The 22,421-nt window shown below is 40.4% G+C and overlaps 2 protein-coding genes across 8 annotated transcripts in view; one reads left to right on the top strand and one right to left on the bottom strand.

Moving 5' to 3' along the window:
- Positions 1–22,421, bottom strand: part of NDUFAF3 (NADH:ubiquinone oxidoreductase complex assembly factor 3) — a 339,096-nt gene that overhangs the window by 291,813 nt on the left and 24,862 nt on the right. The window lies entirely within an intron of this gene.
- The window catches only part of QRICH1 (glutamine rich 1), a 52,056-nt gene that overhangs the window by 12,378 nt on the left and 17,257 nt on the right, over positions 1–22,421 (top strand). For all 7 annotated transcript variants that reach the window (XM_060633637.3, XM_078443085.2, XM_060633634.3 and 4 more), the window contains one exon: positions 20,774–21,808. In XM_060633637.3, the coding sequence (XP_060489620.1) occupies positions 20,774–21,808 (1,035 nt within the window). The remainder of the gene's footprint in view (positions 1–20,773; positions 21,809–22,421) is intronic.

Here is a 22,421-nt window from a genome sequence, read left to right as displayed (position 1 = left end):
AATTAATGTAAAAGAGAACTTTTAGGGAAGGTGAAATAGTTCTCAGGGTGCTCTAAGCCAAGAAGTTAAGGATACAAAGCAAAATTCTCCCCTGGGGCAACCTCAAGTCTCCCACCAGTTGGGACTTGGCCAAGGGTGTAGAACACACATTTACATATGTATGTCTGCATATATCATGAGTATAGTTGACCCTTGAACAACATAGGTTTGAACTACACAGGTCTGCTTCTATACAAATTTTTTTTGAGAAATACAGTACAGTACTGAAAATTTATCTTACGATATTCTTAATGACATCTTTTTGTATACTTTATTATTTTTATTTTTTTAATTTTTTTTTTTTAACGTTTATTTATTTTTGAGACAGAGAGACAGAGCATGAACGGGGGAGGGTCAGAGAGAGGGAGACACAGAATCTGAAACAGGCTCCAGGCTCTGAGCTGTCAGCACAGAGCCCGACGCGGGGCTCGAACTCAGGGACCGCGAGATCATGACCTGAGCCAAAGTCGGCTGCCCAACCGACTGAGCCACCCAGGCGCCCCTGTATACTTTATTATAAGAATATATAATAGAAATAACATATAAAATATATGTTGACAGTTTTAGTTATCAGTAAGGTTTCTAATCAACAGGTTTTTAATAGTTTCACAGGAGTCAAAAGTTTTATATGTTGATTTCTGATTGCAAAGGAGTTCGTGCCCCTAGCCCCTGCCATGTTCTTCCAGGGTCAGCTGTGATAGATACCAGGTATAGGATGAAGGTGGCTCTTCTAATAGGTGGGGAAAGGATATATTTCATTAGTGGAGTAAGGCAGTCTACTACTCTTCTTGGAAATAAAGTCAGATACCTCTCCTAATACCAGGTAGGTGAAAGAGTCAGATAAAAACAAAACAATAAAACCATTAAAAGACAGTATAGAAAGTTTTTGGAATTCTAGATTGTGGAAAGCCTTCCTAAGGAAAAAAGTAAACTCCGAGATAGCTTTACCCAATCTTTTTTACCCTGAAGGAGTACTTGAAATAATTTTCAGGTCTCAGGGAACCCCTGCATAAATATAACTATTTGTGGGCACCTGGGTGGCTGAGTCATTAAGCACCTGATTTTGGCTCAAGTCGTGAGCTTATTGGTGAGTTTGAGTCCCCCATGGAGTGAGCTCACCCCTCCTCTCTGTATCTGTCTCTGCCCGCCCCCCCCCGCCCCTCACTCACTCTCCTCAAAAAAAAATTGCTGTATTTATATATCTCACAGAATATTAGCTTGATCAGCAAGTTAGAGGCATAATAATTTTAATAATAACTATCAATGTTCTTTTGATATATTTTTTTGTGGATTTACATTTTGGCCAACTTATTAGGCTGTCTTGGTGTGGTTCTCTTCCCCACATAGGTTATCAGATTTTTTAATTATTATTATTATTTTAGTTTTATTTTTTATTTTTTAAAATTTACATCCAAAATAGTTAGCATATAGTGAAACAATGATTTCAGGAGTAGATTCCTTAATGTCCCTTATCCATTTAGCCCATCCCCCCTCCCATTTTTAAAATTTTTTTTAATGTTTATTTATCTTTGAGAGAGAGACAGAGTGTGCGTGGGTTAGGGGCAGAGAGAGAGGGAGACATAGAATCTGAAACAGGCTGCAAGCTGTCAGCACAGAGCCCAATGTGGGGCTCGAACTCACGAACTGTGTGTGAGATCATGACTAAGCCAAAGTTGGACACCCAACCAACTGAGCCACTCAGGTGCCCCTAGGTTATCAGATTTAATTCAAGTTATTAGCGTGTATTTCTTTTTAAAAAAGTTTCCTCTTTGAACATTTTTTGCCTTTTTCAAGTAGTCCATTTCTACCATCTAAGTTGCTGAGATAAGGATTGTGGTATATGGTATGTATGTGCAAGAGTAGTTTTTTTCCCCTCTTTAAAATTAAAAATGACCTTTGAGCCAAGCATTCTTGGACCAAAGGGTAGTTAATCCTAGCTTACCTTTCTTGAGACTGATCTTTCTTTCCTTTTCATAAGTTTTAAATTAAAAACTCTTAAGGCAGTGGCATCTGGGTGGCTCAGTCGGTTAAGCAACCGACTTAGGCTCAGGTCATGATCTCACGGTTTGAGTTCAGGCCCCGCATAGGGCTCCATGCTGACAGCTCAGAGCCTGGAGCCTGCTTCAGATTCTGTGTCTCCCTCTCTCTGTCCCTCCCCCACTTCTCCAAAATAAATAAACGTGAAAAAAAATTGTTTAAAAATAATATATTTTCATTAATAACTGGTTTAAGCCAAATGGGGTTTAGTTTTTCTAAAAGTTGGCTTTGTAGATTAAATAAAATTAAATTGTATTACCTAATGTTACTTACATGAAAATTGACATTGTTATTCTAAAGCTGCCAAAATCATAAGCCAGATAATATTAATAAAAATATGAATGGGGCGCCTGGGTGGCTCGGTTGGTTAAGCATCCGACTTCGGTTCAGGTCATGATCTCATGGTCCGTGAGTTCGAGCCCCGCGTCGGGCTCTGTGCTGACCGCTTAAAGCCTGGAGCCTGTTTCAGATTCTGTGTCTCCCCCTCTCTCTCTCTGCCCCTCCCCTGTTCATGCTCTGTCTCTCTGTCTCAAAAATAAACATTAAAATTAAAAAAATATATATATGACTGACAATACAACTTTATATAAAATTTTGTAAAAACATTTTTTTCTGAGTGATACCAGAATCAAATATACCTTGCAGTTACAAAATTATTATACACACGTTGGTTTTTTGATATCTTATAGGTCTGTACTTAGTTTAAAAGCATAATTTTTGAAACTAAAAATAGCATATGAGGCATAAGGAGGTTAAGTCCTATTTCAGTAGCTAGTATTTGCACCCAAGCTGTTTTAACTTGAGACTGTGCTTCTTTCTAGTGTTTGTAACACACAAAGAACTCTTAGAAAGTAGAAAAAAATAATTAGTAAAAAAAATGAACAAAGGATATAAGACAATTCATAGAAGAAGAATACAAGTAGTACTAATAAGCATATCAGAAGATGTTTCTTTAACGTTTATTTTTTTGAGAGAGAAAGAGTGTGAGCCAGGGAGGGGCAGAGAGAGGGAGACACAGAATCTAAAGCAGGCTTTGGACTCTGAACTGTCAGCACAGAGCTCGATGTGGGGCCTAAACTCCTGAACCAAGAGATCATGACCTGAGCTAAAGTCAGCCACTCAACCGACTGAGCCACCCAGGTGCTCCAGGAAGTACAAATTTTAAAAGTGAAATACCAGGGGCGCCTGGGTGGCTCAGTCAGTTGAGTGTCCAACTCTTGATTTCGATGTAGGTCATGACCTCGTGGTTCATGAGATGGAGCCCTGCCTTGGGCTCTGCGCTGACAGTGCAGAGCCTGCTTGGGATTCTCTGCTCCTTCCCTGCTTATGGTCTCTCTCTCTCAAAATAAAGTAGTAAACATTTTAAATAAATAATAAATGTGAAATGCCATATTTCATTTATTAGGTAGGGTAACATTCATAAAGATTTCACCCAGGGTGGCAAGGGTATGAGAGGATAAATTAGTGTAATTTTCTTGAAAGTGATTTTGGCAATACTTATAAAATTTTTTTTTAAGTGTGCATACCATTGGCTTTGCATTTGTGTTCACAGATACATGTGTATACAAGGATATTCACTGCTGCACTGCTTATGATAGTAGTAACACTAGAAGCAAATCACTAAATAAGGGAAATGGTGAATAATGGTACAATTGTAGTGTGTCCTGTGCAGTCAGAAGAATGAGGTAGATCTTTGCCTATTGACAGGGTAGGATGTGTAACAGATTGTTGAGTGTCAAAACCGGTTTAGTATCACTGATTTTTAACATGTAGAATGTCATGGTCCTTGAATAATAGTAGTAAAGTTCAAAACAGTAACTGGGCTGGGGAGTGGGTTGCTAAGGAGGATAACTTGAATTTTTTATTTTTTGTTTTTATTTTTTAGTTTATTTTTGAGAGAGAGAATGTGCTCATGTGTGCAGCTGAGGGGCAGAGAGAGAGAGAGAATCCCAAGCCGCCCTGTACTGTCCGCACGTAGCCCAATGTAGCACTCGAACCTGCAAACTGTGAGATCATTACCTGGGCCGAAATCAAGAATCAGATGCTTAACTGACTAAGCCACCCACATGCCCTGAGAGCTTGAATTTTTCATTAAACATGAACTGCTTTTCTAATGAAAGAAAAGTGTTGTTTGAGAATATTTTGCTTTGAACTTGTATGTACAGAGCAATAGTTCTTAACCTTTTCTTCCCTATCCCAAACATCTTAATGTCTTTTTATTTGTAAAGCCCTTTACTCTAGATGCTTGGGTACAGTAGTGAGCCGACAGAAAGCTCCCTGTATACAGGAGCATACATTATAGCTGGAAGGAGATAGATGGTACGTAAGATAAGAAAAATCTTGTTACATAGTGATAATGCAGAGGAGTGAAAAAAAAGCGGATGGAGGTAACCAGGGTAAGCCCCAATGTGCTCTTGACATTTGAGTTAAGACCAAGGAGAGTTGGCAGATGAGCCACGTGATTATCTGAGGAAAGAGCATTCCAAATCCGAAAGCCCGAAGCCTGCTTATTTAAAAAATGGCAAAAAAGCTGGTGTAACTAGAATGCACTGAAAGAATGGATGAGGCTAGAGTGTATGTACTGAACAGACCTGCCTTTCTCAATTCACATGTGAAAAGGCTCTTTTGCCTCATAGTACAGTTGACTCATGAACAACATGGGGTTAGGGATGTTGATCCCTTGCACAGTTGAAAATCTTCTTATAATTTTTGACTCCCCCAAAACTTAATTGTTTACTGTGGACCCAGAAGCCTTACCGATAACCTTAGTAGTCAATTAATATGTATTTTGTATGGTGTATGTATTATATACTGTATTCTTAAAATAAGCTAGAGAAAGTGTTATAAAGAAAACCATAAGGAAGAAAAAATACATTTTCAGTACTATAGTGCATTTATTGAAAAAAATCTGCATATAAGTGGACCCATGCTGTTCAAACCCAAGTTGTTCAAGGGTCAACTATATTGTGTCTCAACCTAATCCTTTTGATAATAAAAAATTACGTCAGGTGCCTGGGTGGTTCAGTCAGTTAAGTATCCAACTCTTCATTTCGGCTCAGGTCATGATCTCACAGTTGTGAGATTGAGCCTCACCGACAGGCTCCATGCTTGGCATTCTTACTTGGGATTCTCTCTCCCTCTCTGTCCCTGCTCCAACTCTCTCAAAATAAACAGTAAGAAAAATTAAAAATTAAGTATATATTAATGATATTTAAAACAATTTACTGTCTTGAGAGCTCAGGCTGTTTTCTAGATTGCTTTTTTTTTTAATTATGGCAAAATTAGATTGCCTTTTAAAAAACATCTGTCATCACCTCAGAGTTGCCTTTATCCTCTGACTTAATCAATCTGTGCAACACATACCTTATTGTATGTATACAAAGTAATTACATCCTTAAAACAGTTTTAGTGAATTGGTGGGAGACAGAGGTACATGTTAATTAGAAGAGTAGCTATCTGAGTAAGTCTCACTGTGTTCCCTTACTACTAACACATTCACACTTCAGACTACCAAAAGTGTGGTTTTTCCCACATTTACCAATTCTCTGACACCAGCTGGCTGTCCTGTAATTCAGTCTGACGCTGTCTACTTGGAATTAGCATCAGGTCCCACAAGTTAAGGGATCAATTCCACAAGACTTCCCCCCCAGCTCAGACACCAATCACATGTCCCAGGTTACTGTACTTCTGATTGATCATCTATCAGTTGGGGTTCTCCCTACCCCTCCTCAGGTTTCATAATTTGTTAGAACAACTGACAGAACTCAGGGAAACATGTTTCCTGGAATATTATATAATAAATGATACAATAAAGGATACAAATGAACAGAATAAAGACATAGAGGGGCCTCTGTCCCTTTGGAGTTTGGGTGTACCACCCTCCTGGCATGTGAGTGTATTCATTGACACACAGTTCCCTGAACCCCATACTTTTGGGATTTTTGTGGAGCCTACAGCACATGGGTATGATCCATTAGTAAATCAATTTCTAGCCCCTCTTGTTTACAGAGTGGAGCATGGGCTGAAATACCAAGCTCTGTTTTTATTTATTTAAAAAAGTTTTTTGGGGGGCACCTGGGTGGCTCAGGTCAAGATCTCATGGTCTGTGACTTCAAGCCCTGCATCGGGCTCTGTGCTGACAAGCTCAGAGCCTGGAGCCTGTTTCAGATTCTGTCTCCCTCTCTCTCTGCCCCTCCCCAGCTATTGCTCTGTCTCTCTCTCTGTCAAAAATAAATAAACATAAAAAATAATTTAAAAAAAAAATTTTTTTCTTTAATGTTTTTATTTATTTTTGAGACAGAGGGAGACACAGAATCCAAAGCAGGCTCCAGGCTCTGAGCTGTCAGCACAGCTCTGAGCTGAAGTTGGACGCTTAACCGACTGAACCACCCAGGCGCCCCAACCGAGCTTTGTTTTTATTTTTTTTTATTTTTTATTTTTTTTAATGTTTTATTTATTTTTGAGAGAGAGACAGACCATGAGTGGGCGAGGGGCAGAGAGAGGGAGACACAGAATCGAAAGTAGGCTCCAGGCTTTGAGCTGTCAGCACAGAGCCCAACATGGGGCTAGAACCATGAACCGCGATATCATGACCTGAGCTGAAGTCCGCCACTTAACCAACTGAGCCACCCAAGCGCCCCTGAAGGTACCAAACTTTAATCATGGTTTGGTCTTACCAGTGACCAGCCTCCATCCAGGAGCCCTCTAAGAGTTGAATGCATGAATACATCATTAGAATACATGATGCTCCTGGCACTTTTATTATCACTTAGGAAATTAACGAAGGTTTTAGGAGCTCCAGCCAGGAACCAGAGAGACCAAAATATGTATTTCTTATTACATACCAGTACCCTACATCTATTTAAGTTAAGGAAGTACCTTCTGAAGGCAAAAACAAGAGCTCCCGTGTAAGAGCCTTGACAGTGTGTACAATACTAGAAAAGACCCCAAGTTTCCTGTTCCTGGTAGGTTGGCCTGAGCTAGGTGACGGGGATTCATTTGGATCTTCCCTTTCAAGAGCCCTCTTGAGTTGGGTGCTTCCTAAAGCATCCACTTGAAGTTAAATGCATGTGCCAGAGAGAAGGCCTTCTGATGGTGAATCGCAGGTGTTGGGTTTCACTTAGCACCCATAGAATTGCTTGTTTCTTCTCTGCCCTTCTCAGTTCCTACAGGGCAGGAACTGAGGCTTCATACAAGTCTGGTTGGTCAAACTGGCCTCACAAGTGAAGGATACTCTGGGGAAAGAGACCTCTCATCACTTGCTTCTTCTGGTGCTAGAAGTCAAGATCTCAAGGCTTCAGTGGCTCAAAGTGCAACTCTTCCCCGTTTGTCATTTCAACGTTTGTCTCTCTTCCTCTTTTTCTTCTTGTTGCACATTTCCTCCATGCTGGATGGTCCCTAACCCCTCATCGTAGTGTGAGCTACTGAGAATGAGGAAAGTTAATTAAGAGCCAGACTTGACTCTGAGACAGAAGAATCTGGTCTGCCTCTGCTACTTTAGATGTGTGTCATCTTAGGCAAGTGATTTAACCACATAGAGTCCATTTCCTTATCTGTATCATGAAAATAAAAAGAATTTATATTGTAGTTACTTTGAGGATTACATAAAATACTAGGTTATAAGCACGTTGGCACATAGTAATCCTCGATAAATAAATAATAGTTGCTTTTGTTTTCTTCTTCCACTTCTCATTAATGCCATTCCTACCTATGGCCCCCGTTGCCTTTTAGAGTTTTGAAAAGGATCCAAACATTTATAAATAAGGATTCCCACACTGTTGGTAATATGTCATTTTTATCCCTTTTTTCTTTTAATACATAAACTGTTACAAATGCAGTTCAAATCTCTGATACCCTTCTAAACAACCCCCTTTCCCAAGGTAAATACTGTTTTAAAGTTTTCAACTTGATGTGATATTTTCTGTATCCATCTGGGTATTGGTTTTTAGTTACAAATATCAGACAGCATTCCCCCTCATCCCCCTCATTTATTCAGAAAAAAATTGATTAAAGGATAGCTGTTAACTCAGGGAATTTATGGGAGGGCCAGAGAATGGGTCTTGGAGGCTGTGCATCCAGGAATAGGACTCAGGTCACATTGCAGGCCTGTTCTGGCAGAGACCTTCTGCCATACCCCTGGGCCCAGGTCCTTGCCCTACCACAGTCTCTCATTGGGATCTATGCCATCCTGCTCCATTTCTGCCATATTCCTCCACTCTTACCAGAAAATGGAGGTTGTGGTTCCTGCTGCCTCATGTTGTTCCCCTCTGAGTCCAAATTTCATACAGTGTGTCTAATTCGGGAAGCTTTGGTCATATGCCTGCATTCTAGCTGCAGAAGTGGATGTTGGGACAGTGATTCTGGCTTCTGCCTTGAGAGGCAGTGCTCATAATATGATGTGTTCTCCAAACATGGTTTTGCAGCCAAAAACAAGACTACCGTCAACTATTCTCTCACAGGCACTTTGTGGGCTGATTGGGATCCTGATTGAATTGGTGACCCATTTATTGCTGCCTTTTCTGCCCCTTCATATCCAGCCTTTTGCCCACAGTTAAATCTCTTCCCTACCACATTTCTAAGTTCATTTATATCATAAGAGTTTGGCAGGAGCACCTGGGTGGCCCAGTTGGTTAAGTGTCCGACTTCGGCTTGGGTCCTGATCTCACAGTTTGTGAGTTCAAGCCCCACATCAGCCTTTGTGCTGACAGCTCAGAGCCTGGAGCCTGCCTCGGATTCTGTGTCTCCCTCTCTCTGCTCCTCCCCTGCTCATACTCTGTCTGTCTCTGTCTCTCTCCCTCTCTCTCAAAAATATTAAAAACTTTAAAACATTAAAAAACATTTAAAAAAACAGAGTTTAGCAAATGTTTAATACTTGGATAAAGACTACTAGTTTTCAGAAGAGTGCTATTTGAACAGTGAAATTCTATCAAGGTCCCTAAAGTTTTGCTAGACTAGTTGTTAAAAGGTTTGGTCCTAGGTGTATGATTCCTCACCTAGTCTGGTCTTCTGCCAGCACACTGAGCACTGTCCTTAACCATCCCTCCTCAGTAAGACTCAGAAAATGAAATGGAATGTGAGCTACATACGTTGTTGTAAGTTTTCTAGTAGCCTCTCTCTTTTTTTTTTTTTTTTTAAAGTAATCCTTACACCCAGTGTGGGGTTTGAACTCGTAACCCTGAGATCAAGAGTAGCATGGTCTTCTGACTGCCAGGCACCCCTAGTAGCCTCTTTTCTAAAGGGAATACAAGAGGTGAAATTGATTTTTTTAATCACATTTTACTTAGTCTAATATAGTTTTTCAACATGTGATCAGTATAATATTACTGATAAACTGTTTTGCCCTTCTTTGATACAAATCCTTGAAATCTGGTTATGTTTTGTACTTGTAGCACCTTATTTGTAGCACATCATAGTTTGAATATCTCAAGTGATTGGCAACTACATGTAACTAATGGGTATTGGACCGGTGGAGCTTCAGAGAAATGTAAGAGAAGAATTATTCTTTCTTGTGGAAATAAATTTTAAAATTATTCATGAGGGGACACCTGGGGGGCTCAGTCAGTTAAGCGACGGGCTCTGTGCTGCCAATCTGCTGACAGTGCAGAGCCTCCTTGGGTTTGTCTTCCTCTCTTCTCTGCCCCTTCCCTGCTTGCTCTCTCAAAAATAAGTAAACTTACAAAAAAAAGTTTAAAATCGTTTATAAGGTGGAATTTGGAAATTGACCTGACACACTCACTGAGTTTATTCTCCTTGAAATATTTTTTTAATGTTTATTTTTTAGAGAGCAAGAGCATGCGCATGTGAGTGGGGTAGGGGCAAAGGCGGGGGGGTGGGTGGGCAGAGGACCTGAAGTGTGCTCTGTGCTGACAGCAGAGAGCCCCAGGTGGGGCTGGAACTCATGAACTGCAAGATCATGACCTGAGCTGAAGTTGGATGCTTAACTGACCGAGCTACACAGGTGCCCCAGTTTATTCTTTTTTTTTTCTTTTCTAAAGTATTTATTTTGAGAGAGAGAGCAAGCATGAGTGGGGGAGGAGCAGACAGAGAGGAAGAGAGAGAGAATCCTAAATATGTTCTGTGCTGTCAGCACAGAGCCTGATGCAGGGCTTGAACTCACAAACCGTGAGATCATGACCTGACCTGAAACCAAGACATGGACACTCAACCAATTTAGCCACCCAGGACCCCGATTCTCCTTTAAATGAAATCTTGGTTTTACATTTTAGCCGGAAAGAAAACAAAAAAATCAAGAAATGGTATTAGATGTTTGTTTGTTTAGTTTCAGTGATTGGAAGAAAAGATTCCTAATTGAGGTAATACATGCGTTACTTCATGGTTTCTCATTGTTTCTTAGTTGGAGTACTTAGTCTTAATGTTGGGTTGAGCTCTGGATTACTTAGGTTCTGAACACTGAGGAAAAGGAAGATTAACCATCTACAAACTGATAACATTGACAAATGAGGTCCAATAAAATTTCTAGACTAGTGGTTATCAAACTTCAGGGTGCATTAGAATCACCTGAAAAGTTTCTTAAAATGGAAATGGCTGTTTCCCCCACCCCTCCCAACCCCTGAATTCTGCTTGAGTGTAGGACTGGAGTCAGTTCTGAGAATTTGCACTTTCCCCCCAATTTCATTGAGATATATTTGACATATAGCACTATATAAGTTTAAGTCTACAGCTTAATGATTTGACTTAAATATATCATGAAATAAGTTTAGTTAACATCCATCATCTGATATAGATGAAAAGATAAATTTTTTTCTTTGTGATGAGAACTCTTAGGATTTACTCTACTAACTTTCCTCTGTATCATACAGCATTGTTAGCTACAGTCATCCATCCAATTGTTTATTATATCCCTAGCATATCTTATAACTTGGAGTTTGTACCTTTTGACCACATTCATCCTGTTCTTCCTCCTTTGCCCACTCACTGCTTTTGGTAACCACAAATCTGATCTCTTTTTTTTCCCCCATGGGTTTGTTCCTTTTTTGTTTGGATTTTGAGATTGTGTAGTATTTGCCTTTCTCTGACTTATTTCACTTAGCATAAAGCCCTAGAAAGTCCATCTATGTTGTCACAAATGGCAGAATTTCCTCCTTTCTTATGGCTGAGTAAAATCCCATTTTTTATATATTCCATAACTTTTTCATCCATCTGTTCAGACACTTCATTCATTTTCATGTCTTTGTTTATTGTAAATAATGCTCTAAACATGGGAGTGCAGATATCTCTTTGGCATAATGTTTTCATTTCCAGAGAATTTTCATTTCTAACAAATTTCCAGGTTGATGTTGAATGTGCTGCTCTGCAGACCACATTTAGACATACTTTCTGAAGAACTTAATTGATAGTATACTCAATGAAATAAAGAATTTAAGAAAAGTCATGAAAATAAAAGAAATGGTAGAACCAACTCAGAATTGAGATCTGATTGCAGTGTGGTAGCCATACAGAAGAGCCAGAAAGCAGTCTGTCCAGGTTGAAATAGAAAGTCAGAATGCTCAAGAAGAAAGTAGTAGTGCGGTACATATTATGTGGTCAAGAGCTCAGAAGTATAGTTATTTTACGTGTCTCTTCTGATCAACTGGAAAAAAAAAAAAGGCAATTAGAAACTCTGGAGAAGGTAGGGAGCCAAATGAGAAGGTTGAATAATTAAAAAAAAAAATTTATGTTTATTTATTTTTGAGAGAGAGAGAAAGAGAGAAGGAACATGAGAGGGGGAGGGCCAGAAAGAGGATCTGAAGCAGACTCTATATTGACACCAGAGAGCCCAATGTGGGGCTTAACTCACACACCTTGAGTTCGTGACCTGAGCAGAGGATGGATGCTTAACCAACTGAGCCACCTAGGTGCCCCAATAAGGTTGAATAATTTAAATGTGAAGGGAACTAAAATATGGTGTGATTCATGAGGGATTGAGAGGTGAGAAACAGTGGTTTTTGAAACAATAAAACCAAATTCATGCCCCTAGTAATGTCCCCCCTCTCCTATTTGATATGTAACTTTTCTAGGATATGCTAGGCTTAGAGATGATAGTTTTCCTTTTTGTACCTCTTGAGAATCATCTTAAATCTAGGCTTAAGTTTAAAAATGCCTTTTTATTATATATATATTTTTTTCTGTAGTTATCTGTAATTTTTTCGAGACAATTGATCTAAATATAATCTTGAAAATTATAGCTAAACCTGTTAAGAAACATAGAGCAACTAGTGAATCACAATACCAACTTCTGAATGTCTTCCTTAGGTTTTTTTTCTTTTTCTCCTCCTCCTTCACTTCAGTTCTGTTTCCTCTTCTTTGAGTAAAATTTCATTTTTTTAATTAAAAAAATAAAGTTATGTTTTTATATGAATAAAAATTGGAAGGGAGGTAATAAAAATAACATTTAATTCTTGTTGACCTTTGATAGTTATGATTGAAGGTTATAAACAAAATGTAGGATTTCTTAATATGTTGACATTGGTAAAGAAATGTCACAAAGTGCTATAACTCTTAGCTCTTACTCCTCTAATTTTAAATTCTAGCTACTTTGTATCTAAAATGGCATCAGATTACTTGCGCTGGTTTATTCTGGAGTGAGGAGTAGATCCTCCCCCCACCCCAGTTCTGATTCCATAGTATTTCCATAGTAATTGTGATAACTTGTTTCTGATTCTGTTGGAAGTTTGAATGTTGATAAATGGTTTCTTAAAAAAATCCATTAAAAGGGGTACAGTAAAATTATGAAGCATATGAGCTATAATTTAGTGATAACCAGATTAAAAATTTTTCATTTTTAAGGAGGTAATAACAATTATAAAGTGTACTATGTAATTAACTCTATAGTAGTGGGGTTTTTTTGTTTGTTTTTGAGAGAGAGGGTGCAAGTGAGTGAGAGGCAGAGAGAATCAGAAGCAGGGCTCACCCACCAAAGTGGGCTCGAGCTCACCCGATGTGAGACTCGAACTCACAAACCATGAGATCATGACTTGAGTGAAAGTCAGATGCTTAACATCTGAATCATGCTGGCGCCCTTATAGTAGTTTTTTTTTGTTTTTGTTTTCTAATGTTCATTTTTGAAAGAGCACTAGCAGGGAGGGGCAGGGGGGAAACACAGAATCTGAAGCAGGCTCCAGGCTCTGAGCTGTCCACACAGCCCAACAATAGGGCTCAAACCCACAAACTGTGAGATCATGACCTGAGCTGAAGTCAGACACTTAACCCACTGAGCCTCCCAGGCACCCCTGTAGTAGTGGTTCTTAAAGGGTGGTTCAAGATTGGTCATCCCCAGTACCCTTGCAGGACTTCTTAAAATCAAAGCTGTTTTTATTAGAATACTGAGATGTTACCTGCCTTTTTCATTCTCATTTTCTTATGAATGTACAGTGGAGTTTTTTAGATGCCACATGTGATGTATACACAACAGATGGAATGCAGAAGCAGATAGAATCCAGCTGTCTTCAATTAAGTCAGCCATTAAAGAAAGTTGCAAAAAATGTAAAAAATGCAACTCTTAAAAAAAAATTTTTTGGCAAATAACGTGCATACTTCAAAGATACTGCAAATTCAGTTCTAGACTACTGCAATAGAGTGAATATCGCAATAAAGTGAGTCAAATGACTTGGTTTCTCAGTGCATATAGAAGTTGTTCAGACTAAACTGTAGTCTGTTAAGTATGTAACAGCATTATGTCTTTAAAAAAAGAGTGTACATATCTTAATTTAAAAATACTTTATTGCTGGGGCACCTGAATGGCTCAGTCAGTTAAGCATCCAACTCTTGGTTTCGACTCAGCTCGTGATCTCATGGTCTGAGTTTGAGCCCTGCGTCGGGCTCTGTGCTGACAGCTAGGAGCCTGGAGCCTGCTTTGGATTCTGTGTCTCCCTCTCTCTCTGCCCCTCCCCTGCTCATGCTCTGTCTCTCTCTCTGTCAAAAATAATAAACATTTTTTTAAAAAAATTTAAGAACTGTTGAATGACCACATGCATTGTCAGTGAGCAGTAATATTTTGAAAAGAACCTTTTTTTTGTGAGCAGTAGGTCTCAACACTGGGCTTAGAATTATTCAGTAAGCCACGTTAAACAGATGTGCTATCATCCAGGCTTTGTTTTTCAATTTTTTTTTTTTCAACGTTTTTTATTTATTTTTGGGACAGAGAGAGACAGAGCATGAACGGGGGAGGGGCAGAGAGAGAGGGAGACACAGAATCGGAAACAGGCTCCAGGCTCCGAGCCATCAGCCCAGAGCCTGACGCGGGGCTCGAACTCACGGACCACGAGATCGTGACCTGGCTGAAGTTGGACGCTTAACCGACTGTGCCACCCAGGCGCCCCCAGGCTTTGTTTTTCTATGTATAGAGTACAAACAAAGTAAACTTAGCATAAATCCTAAGGGCCTTAGCCCTAGGACCTTTGGAATAATAAGTGAACTTCAGTTTCACCATAAAGTTACCCAGCTGCATAAGCCCCTAACACAATGTCAGCCTATTCTTTGAGGCTTTGAAGCCAGGCATTGATTTCTCCTCTGCAGCTATGAAAGTCCTAGATGGCATCTTCAAATATAAGACTGTTTTATCTACATTGAAAATCTGTTGTTTCGTATAGCCACTTTCATTAATTACCTTAACTAAATCTTCTGTATAATTTGCTGTAGCTTCTACATCAGCACTTGCTGTTTCACCTTATGCTTTTACATTATGGAGACAGCTTAAACCTCATGAGCCAACCTCCGCTAGCTTCAGACTTTTCTTCTGCAGGTTCTTCCCCTCTCTCTCAGCCTTTGTAGAATTGAGAGTTGGGGTCTTGCTCTGAATTAGTCTTTGGCTGACTTAAACTTTCTCCTTTTAGCAATAAAGTTGGTGTTCTCATCATTCATGTGTTCACTGGAGTAACACTTAACTTTCTTCAAGAAGTTTTCCTTTGCATTCACAGCTTCACTAACTGTTTGGCACAAGAGACCTAGCTTTTGGCCTGCCTTGGCTTTTGATATACCTTTCTCACTAAGTTTAGTCATTTCTAGCTTTTGGAAATGACTCTTATTTTCACTTAAATACTTAGAAGCTGTTGTTTTTAATTGGCCTAATTTCAATATTATTTTGTCTCTGGAAATAAGGAGGCCTGTTGGTGGAGCTGTTAGAACATGCACATTTATCAATTAAGTTTGCCGTGGTCTTATATGGGCAAGGTTCATTGGTCCCCAGTTATAACAAGTAACTTAGTAACATCAAAGATCTCAACAGATCACTATAAAAAATATAATGATAAAAGGGGCACCTGGGTGGCTCAGTTGGTTAAGCATCCAACTCTTGATTTCAGTCTGGGTCATGATCTCATAGTTTGAGTTCAAACCCCAGGTCAGGGCTTCGATTCTTTCCCTCTCTCTCTGCCCCTTCCCTGCTGGCGCTCTCTCTCTCTCAAATAAATAAACATTAAAAAAATAAAAACCTATATTGTGTGTGGGGAGCACAATAAACCTAGGTATGCCTTTTCATAGGCATGTGTTATTTATGTTAACAAGATTGGTTTGTGTGATATCCTAGTTTTTTTTTTTTTTTTAGTTTTTGTTTTTTTTTTTTAAATGAGATTTGCCACATCAAGGGACTTTTTTTTTTTTTAAGGTTTACTTATTAATTTTTGAGAGAGAGAGTGAGCCAGAGAGAGACAGAATTCCAGGCAGGCTCCGCACTGTCAGCACAGAGCCTGATGTGGCACTCAAACCCATGAACCACAAGATCATGACCTCAGCCAAAACCAAGAGCCAGATGCTTAAGCACCTAAGCCACCCAGGTGCCCTAATTTTAATTTCTAATACAGTAAATATCAACATCTATATCCATGTAATCAAAAGCTAGTGGGGGTCCTCAATAATTTTTTGAGAGGATCCCAGGACCAAAAAAGCTTCTATAGTAATTGGTTTCATAGTTTCCTTTATGTCCTTGATGTAAAGCACTGGTTCTAAACATGGGCCTTCCATCAGTCAACTGGAAAACTTGTTAAGATAGATTGCTAGGCTTGTTCCCCAGAGTTTCTGATTCAGTAGTTCTGAGGTGGGACCTGAGAATTTGTATTTCTAAAAGTGCCTGGGTACTGATGCTGTTGGCCTGGAAGCTATATTTTGAGACTCACTGGTGTAAAGAAATAATGCTTATCAGACTCTTGATTTCACGGTTGTGGGATCAAGCCCCACATTGGGCTCCATGCTGATAGCATGGAGCCTGCTTGGGATTCTAACTCTGCCTCTCCTCTGCTCACACCCTGTCTCTCGAAACAAAGTCTACAAAGAAGAAATAATGCTTATAAGGAAGGAAACCTCCTTTTTGAGCACCTACTGTATATTGGTAAATATTATTTTATGCTCATTACAACTCTAGGGAGTTAGGTGTTCTCCCCCTTTATATTACATCTAAGGGGAATCACAGCTAGGAAAGTATACCAGCAATTCAAGTTCAAGTCTCACTTCAAGGTCTATTATGCCCTTTACATAATCTCCTTGCTTATCTTTTTAATTAGTAATGGCTTTACTGAGATCTAATTCTCATATAATTCACCTATTGAAAGTATATAATTCAGGGGCGCCTGGGTGGCTCAGTCAGTTGACCTTCCGACTTTGGCTCAGGTCATGATCTCACGGTTTGTGAGTTCGAGCCCCGCGTCAGGCTCTGTGCTGACAGCTCAGAGCCTGGGGCCTGCCTCAGATTGTGTGTCCCCCCTCTCTCTCCGCCCTACCCCTGCTTGTGCTCTGTCTCTCTCTTTCAAAAATGAATAAACATAAAAATAATTAATTTAAAAAAATAAAGTATATAATTCAGCAGTTTTTAAATCTACCCACAGAGTTCTGCAACCAATTTTAGACCATTTTTATCAACCCAAAAAAGAAACCCTGTACCCATTACCCCTTTATATTTTCCCCAATCCTGTGCTCTTAGACAATCATTAGTCTTTGTGACTGATTTCCCTTAACATAATTTTTTTTAATGTTTATTTGAGAGAGAGCAGGGGAAGGGCAGAGAGAGAGGGGGGTTGGGGAATCCCAAGCAGGCTTCACACTGTCAGCACAGAGCCTTACTCGGGTCTTGATTTCATGAACCATGAGATCATGACCTGAGCCAAAATCAAGAGTCGAATGCCTAACTGAGCCACCCAGGTGCCGCTAGCATAGTGTTTTCACTAGGTTTATCTAAGTTGTACCAAAGTTTCATTCATTCCTTTTTGTTGCTAAATAATACTCTGTTCTATGGAAATACCAAATATATTTTTAATTGATCAATTTATGAACATTTGGGTTGTTTCTGCTTTTTAGCTATTAGTAATAAGGCTACTATAAACTTTGTATCTACATTTTTATGTGGACATAGTTTTCATTCCTCTTAGGTATATACCTAGGAGTGGAATTGCTGGGTCCTGTGGGTTTTTCATGTTTGTCATAGGTATGTTTAACTTTTTGAGAAACTGCTAGACTGTTTTCCAAAGCAGCTGTACCAATTTTACACTCCTCCTGGCAGTATATGAGGATTCCAATTTTTTTACATCCCTGTCAACCCTTGTTATTGTCAGTCTTTTTTTTTTTTTTTTAATTTTTTTTTTCAACGTTTTTTATTTATTTTTGGGACAGAGAGAGACAGAGCATGCAGGCTCCAGGCTCCGAGCCATCAGCCCAGAGCCTGACGCGGGGCTCGAACTCACTGACCGCGAGATCGTGACCTGGCTGAAGTCGGACGCTTAACCGACTGCGCCACCCAGGCGTTCCAGTCTTTTTTTTTTTTTTTTTGAATCAAGTATTTATTGAGAATAAAAACTATGTATTATTTTCTTTTTTTATTATTTTTTAATTTTATCTTTTATTTTTTAAAATTTACGTCCAAATTAGCATATAGTGCAACAATGATTGCAGGAGTAGATTCCTTAGTGCCCCTTACCCATTTAGCCCATTCCCCCTCCCACAACCCTTCCCATAACCCTCAGTTTGTTCTCCATATTTATGAGTCTCTTCTGTTTTGTCCCCCTCCCTGTGTTTATATTATTTTTGTTTCCCTTCCCTTATGTTCATCTGTTTTGTCTCTTAAAGTCCTCATATGAGTGAAGTCATATGATTTTTGTCTTTCTGTGACTAATTTCACTCAGCACAATACCCTCCAGTTCTATCCACGTAGTTGCAAATGGCAAGATTTCATTCTTTTTGATTGCTGAGTAATACTCCATTGTATATATATACCACATCTTCTTTATCCATTCATCCATCGATGGCCATTTGGGCTCTTTCCATACGTTGGCTGTTGTTGATTGTGCTGCTATAAACATGAGGGTGCATGTGTCCCTTCAAAACAGCACACCTGTATCCCTTGGATAAAAACCTAGTAGTGCAATTGCTGGGTCGTAGGGTAGTTCTGTTTTTAGTTTTTTGAGGAACCTCCATACTGTTTTCCAGAGTGGCTGCGCCAGCTTGCATTCCCACCAACAATGCAAAAGAGATCCTCTTTCTCCGCATCCTCGCCAACATCTGTTGTTGCCTGAGCTGTTAATGTTAGCCATTCTGACAGGTGTAAGGTGGTATCTCATTGTGGTTTTGATTTGTATTTCCCTGATGATGAATGATGTTGAGCATTTTTTCATGTGCCATTTCCATGGCCATCTGGAGGTCTTCTTTGGAGAAGTGTCTATTCATGTTTTTTGCCCATTTCTTCACTGGATTATTTGTTTTTTGGGTGTTGAGTTTGAGAAGTTCTTTATAGATTTTAGATACTAACCCTTTATCTGATATGTCATTTGCAAATATCTTCTCCCATTCTGTCAGTTGCCTTTTAGTTTTGCTGATTGTTTCCTAAGCTGTGCAGAAGCTTTTTATTTTGATGAGGTCCCAGTAGTTCGGTCTTTTTTTAATTATAGCCATCTTAATGGCTTTCAAGTGGCATCTTATTGTGGTTCTGATTTGCATTTCCTTATAACTAATGATGTTGAGCGACTTTTCATTGGCTTATTGTCCATTTGCATTTCTCTGGAGAAATGTTTGTTCAGATCCTTTTTAATTTTTTTGTGTATGAAATAATTAAGAGATGCAACTTCATTGTTTTCATATGGATAGCCAGTTGTCCTAGCACCATGCTTGATTATCTTTGTGATGTGTCTCCTTCTTTAAAAAAAAATTTTTTTTTAACGTTTTATTTATTTTTGAGACAGGGAGGGACAGAGCATGAACAGGGGAGGGTCAGAGAGAGGGGGAGACACAGAATCTGAAACAGGCTCCAAGCTCTGAGCTGTCAGCACAGAGCCCAACGCGGGGCTTGAACTCAAGAACTGCAAGATCATGACCTGAGCCGAAGTCTGCCGCTTAACCAGCTGAGCCACCCAGGCACCCCGATGTGTCTACTTCTTTTATTAGATAGATAAAATCTCTCATCTGCCTTCCTTTCTACCTTCCTACCAGTGTTTAGAGTTTAGATATGTGTGTCTGAAGGAAATATCTTTTTCTTTCTTTCTTTCTTTTTTTTTTTTTTTTAACCACAGGCTATACAAGGCATCCTTTCATGCTGCTTTGTATGCTGAGGTAACAACAATAAGAAATGAACTGCATTATCATCAGAAATCAGAAGGAGGATATAGTAACCTTCTTAGATTAAATTGTCAGGAATATTGTGGGTTTGTTTAATGTTTCTTTTTTAAAGATATCTTACTTAACGGGTGCCGGTTGGCTCAGCCGCTTAAGCGTCCAACTTAGGCTCAGGTCATGATCTCGCAGTTCGTGAGTTCAAACTCTGCATCAGGCTCTATGCAGACAGCTCAGAGCCTGGAGCCTACTTCGGATTCTGTGTCTCCCTCTCTCTCTGCCCCTTCACCACTTGTACTTTCTCTCTCTCTCTCTCTCTCTCTCTCTCTCTCTCTCTCTCTTTCTCAGAAGTAAATAAACATTAAAAAAAAAGATATCTTAAGAAATTATTTATCAGTGCCTACATTTTAATAGCAATATTGGGAGATCTCTCCAAATTCAAGAGTTTTGTCTCTACTGTGTTTTCCACTAGTCTGTGGTGGGAGTAGTTTTGATCCTGGGTTGAGAATTGCATGCCTGTAAAATGTACTTGTCTTGCTGACCCTTTAGAACATTGGTCCCCACCAGACTGTTTTTTTAGTATATATTTTTTTGTTGTTTACTTATTTTTGAGAGAGTGCTAGTGAGGGAAGGGCAGAGAGAGAAGGAGACACAGAATCCGAAGCAGGCTCCAGGCTCTGAGCTGTCAGCAAAGACTCCAATCCAGGGCTTGAACCCATGAACCACGAGGTCATGATCTGAGCCAAAGCCTGATGCTTAACTGACTGAGCCACCCAGGTGCCCCTGTCCCCACACTTTTTATTACTCACCCCATGGATAAACTGTTTTTGATCATACACCAAAATATATTTTTATAAACTATCTACTTGTACTATACCAATATGCAAAAACAAAGGGGTGGGGTCACACCTTAAAACAATAATTAAAACATAAGCAGAAGTTCTGATATTTTCTTCAGAGATCCAAGTTGATAGTCTTGCTTGCTCTGGTAGCTAATTGTTGCTCTGAATGCTGTGTGATGCTGGAGAATTATGCACATGGTTTTGGGGGTTATGGTCTCCAAAGAAGCCCCTTCTCCTCACATTACCTAGGGCCTCTCCCTGAGATCTCTTCCTTTTGGGGCTGAATTCTTAATGTTGCCTGGTTCACTCACTGGTGAATCTTGTCGCTGCAGGTACAGGTGCAGGTACAGCAGTCTCCGCAGCAGGTCTCGGCTCAGCAGCTCTCCCCGCAGCTCACCGTTCACCAGCCTGCTGAGCAGCCCATCCAGGTCCAGGTGCAGATCCAAGGCCAAGCACCACAGCCGGCAGCCCCCTCCATCCAGACCCCGTCTCTGCAGAGCCCCAGCCCTTCACAGCTGCAGGCAGCCCAGATCCAGGTGCAGCACGTGCAGGCGGCCCAGCAGATCCAGGCTGCAGAGATCCCAGAGGAGCACATCCCACATCAGCAGATCCAGGCTCAGCTGGTGGCCGGCCAGTCTCTTGCTGGGGGTCAGCAGATCCAAATCCAGACCGTGGGTGCCCTTTCCCCACCACCGTCTCAGCAGGGCTCACCCCGGGAAGGGGAGCGACGGGTTGGCACAGCCAGTGTCCTCCAGCCAGTGAAGAAACGCAAAGTGGACATGCCCATCACTGTGTCCTATGCCATCTCAGGGCAGCCGGTGGCTACTGTGCTGGCCATTCCACAGGGCCAGCAGCAGAGTTATGTGTCTTTGAGGCCAGACTTACTGACAGTAGACAGTGCCCACCTGTATAGTGCCACTGGGACCATTACTAGCCCTACAGGAGAAACCTGGACCATCCCTGTTTACTCTGCCCAGCCCCGTGGGGATCCTCAACAGCAGAGCATTACCCACATTGCCATTCCCCAGGAAGCCTACAATGCAGTTCACGTCAGTGGCTCACCCACGGCCCTGGCAGCTGTAAAGCTGGAGGATGACAAGGAGAAGATGGTGGGCACCACGTCTGTAGTGAAAAACTCACATGAAGAGGTAGTGCAGACCCTTGCAAACTCTCTCTTTCCAGCACAGTTCATGAATGGCAACATCCACATTCCAGTGGCTGTGCAGGCTGTGGCAGGCACATACCAGAATACAGCTCAGACTGTCCATATATGGGACCCCCAGCAGCAGCCACAACAACAAACCCCCCAGGAACAGACACCACCGCCACCACCGCAGCAGCAGCAGCAGCTCCAGGTTACTTGTTCAGTAAGTGAGACTTCTCTGTAGGGCAGCCTGCTCCCCTGGGGCCCAGGGCAACACAGAACTTTCCTGGTAACCTCCAGCACCTCTGGCTTGTTTACTGCAACGATGTTGGTCTTGCAGTAATATATAATATTTATATTTTGGTTGAGGTTGGGGAGGGGGAATAGAAGCAGCAGATGAAGCTATGCAATGAGCAGGAGTTCTGTCCTGGTAACTGGAGGTAGATGAAAGGATCAATAACTGTTTTGGGGGGGTAGATGCTTCAGGTGCTTCTTTATAATATCTTAAGAGTAAAGTTCAAGGTAAAGACTAACGAGACACACCAAGTGTTAATCTGCATTTAATAAGCTACTTTCTGCATTACAAACGAATGGATCTAGACTTTCATCCACTAGATGAAAACTAGTTTTCACTAGACTGTATGCACTAGACTGTAAACTCATCACAGCAGAGAGGCTGTGAAATTATTCCTTTTTAGTTATCATCTGTGGACACAATGTAGGTGAATTAGATGATCAAAAACACTTTCCAGAGGGCCTGTTAAAAGTGATAACCTTTGGGAGTGTCAGATGAGCCACCACTGCAATGTGATTTCCCAAAGGTATTTAACAATAGT

This window comes from Panthera onca, chromosome A2 (assembly GCF_046562875.1).
Source record: "Panthera onca isolate mPanOnc1 chromosome A2, mPanOnc1 haplotype 2, whole genome shotgun sequence".
Lineage (NCBI taxonomy): Eukaryota > Metazoa > Chordata > Mammalia > Carnivora > Felidae > Panthera > Panthera onca.
The sequence above is the reverse complement of the archived record's forward strand: the minus strand, read 5'-3'. Positions and strand labels throughout refer to the sequence as shown.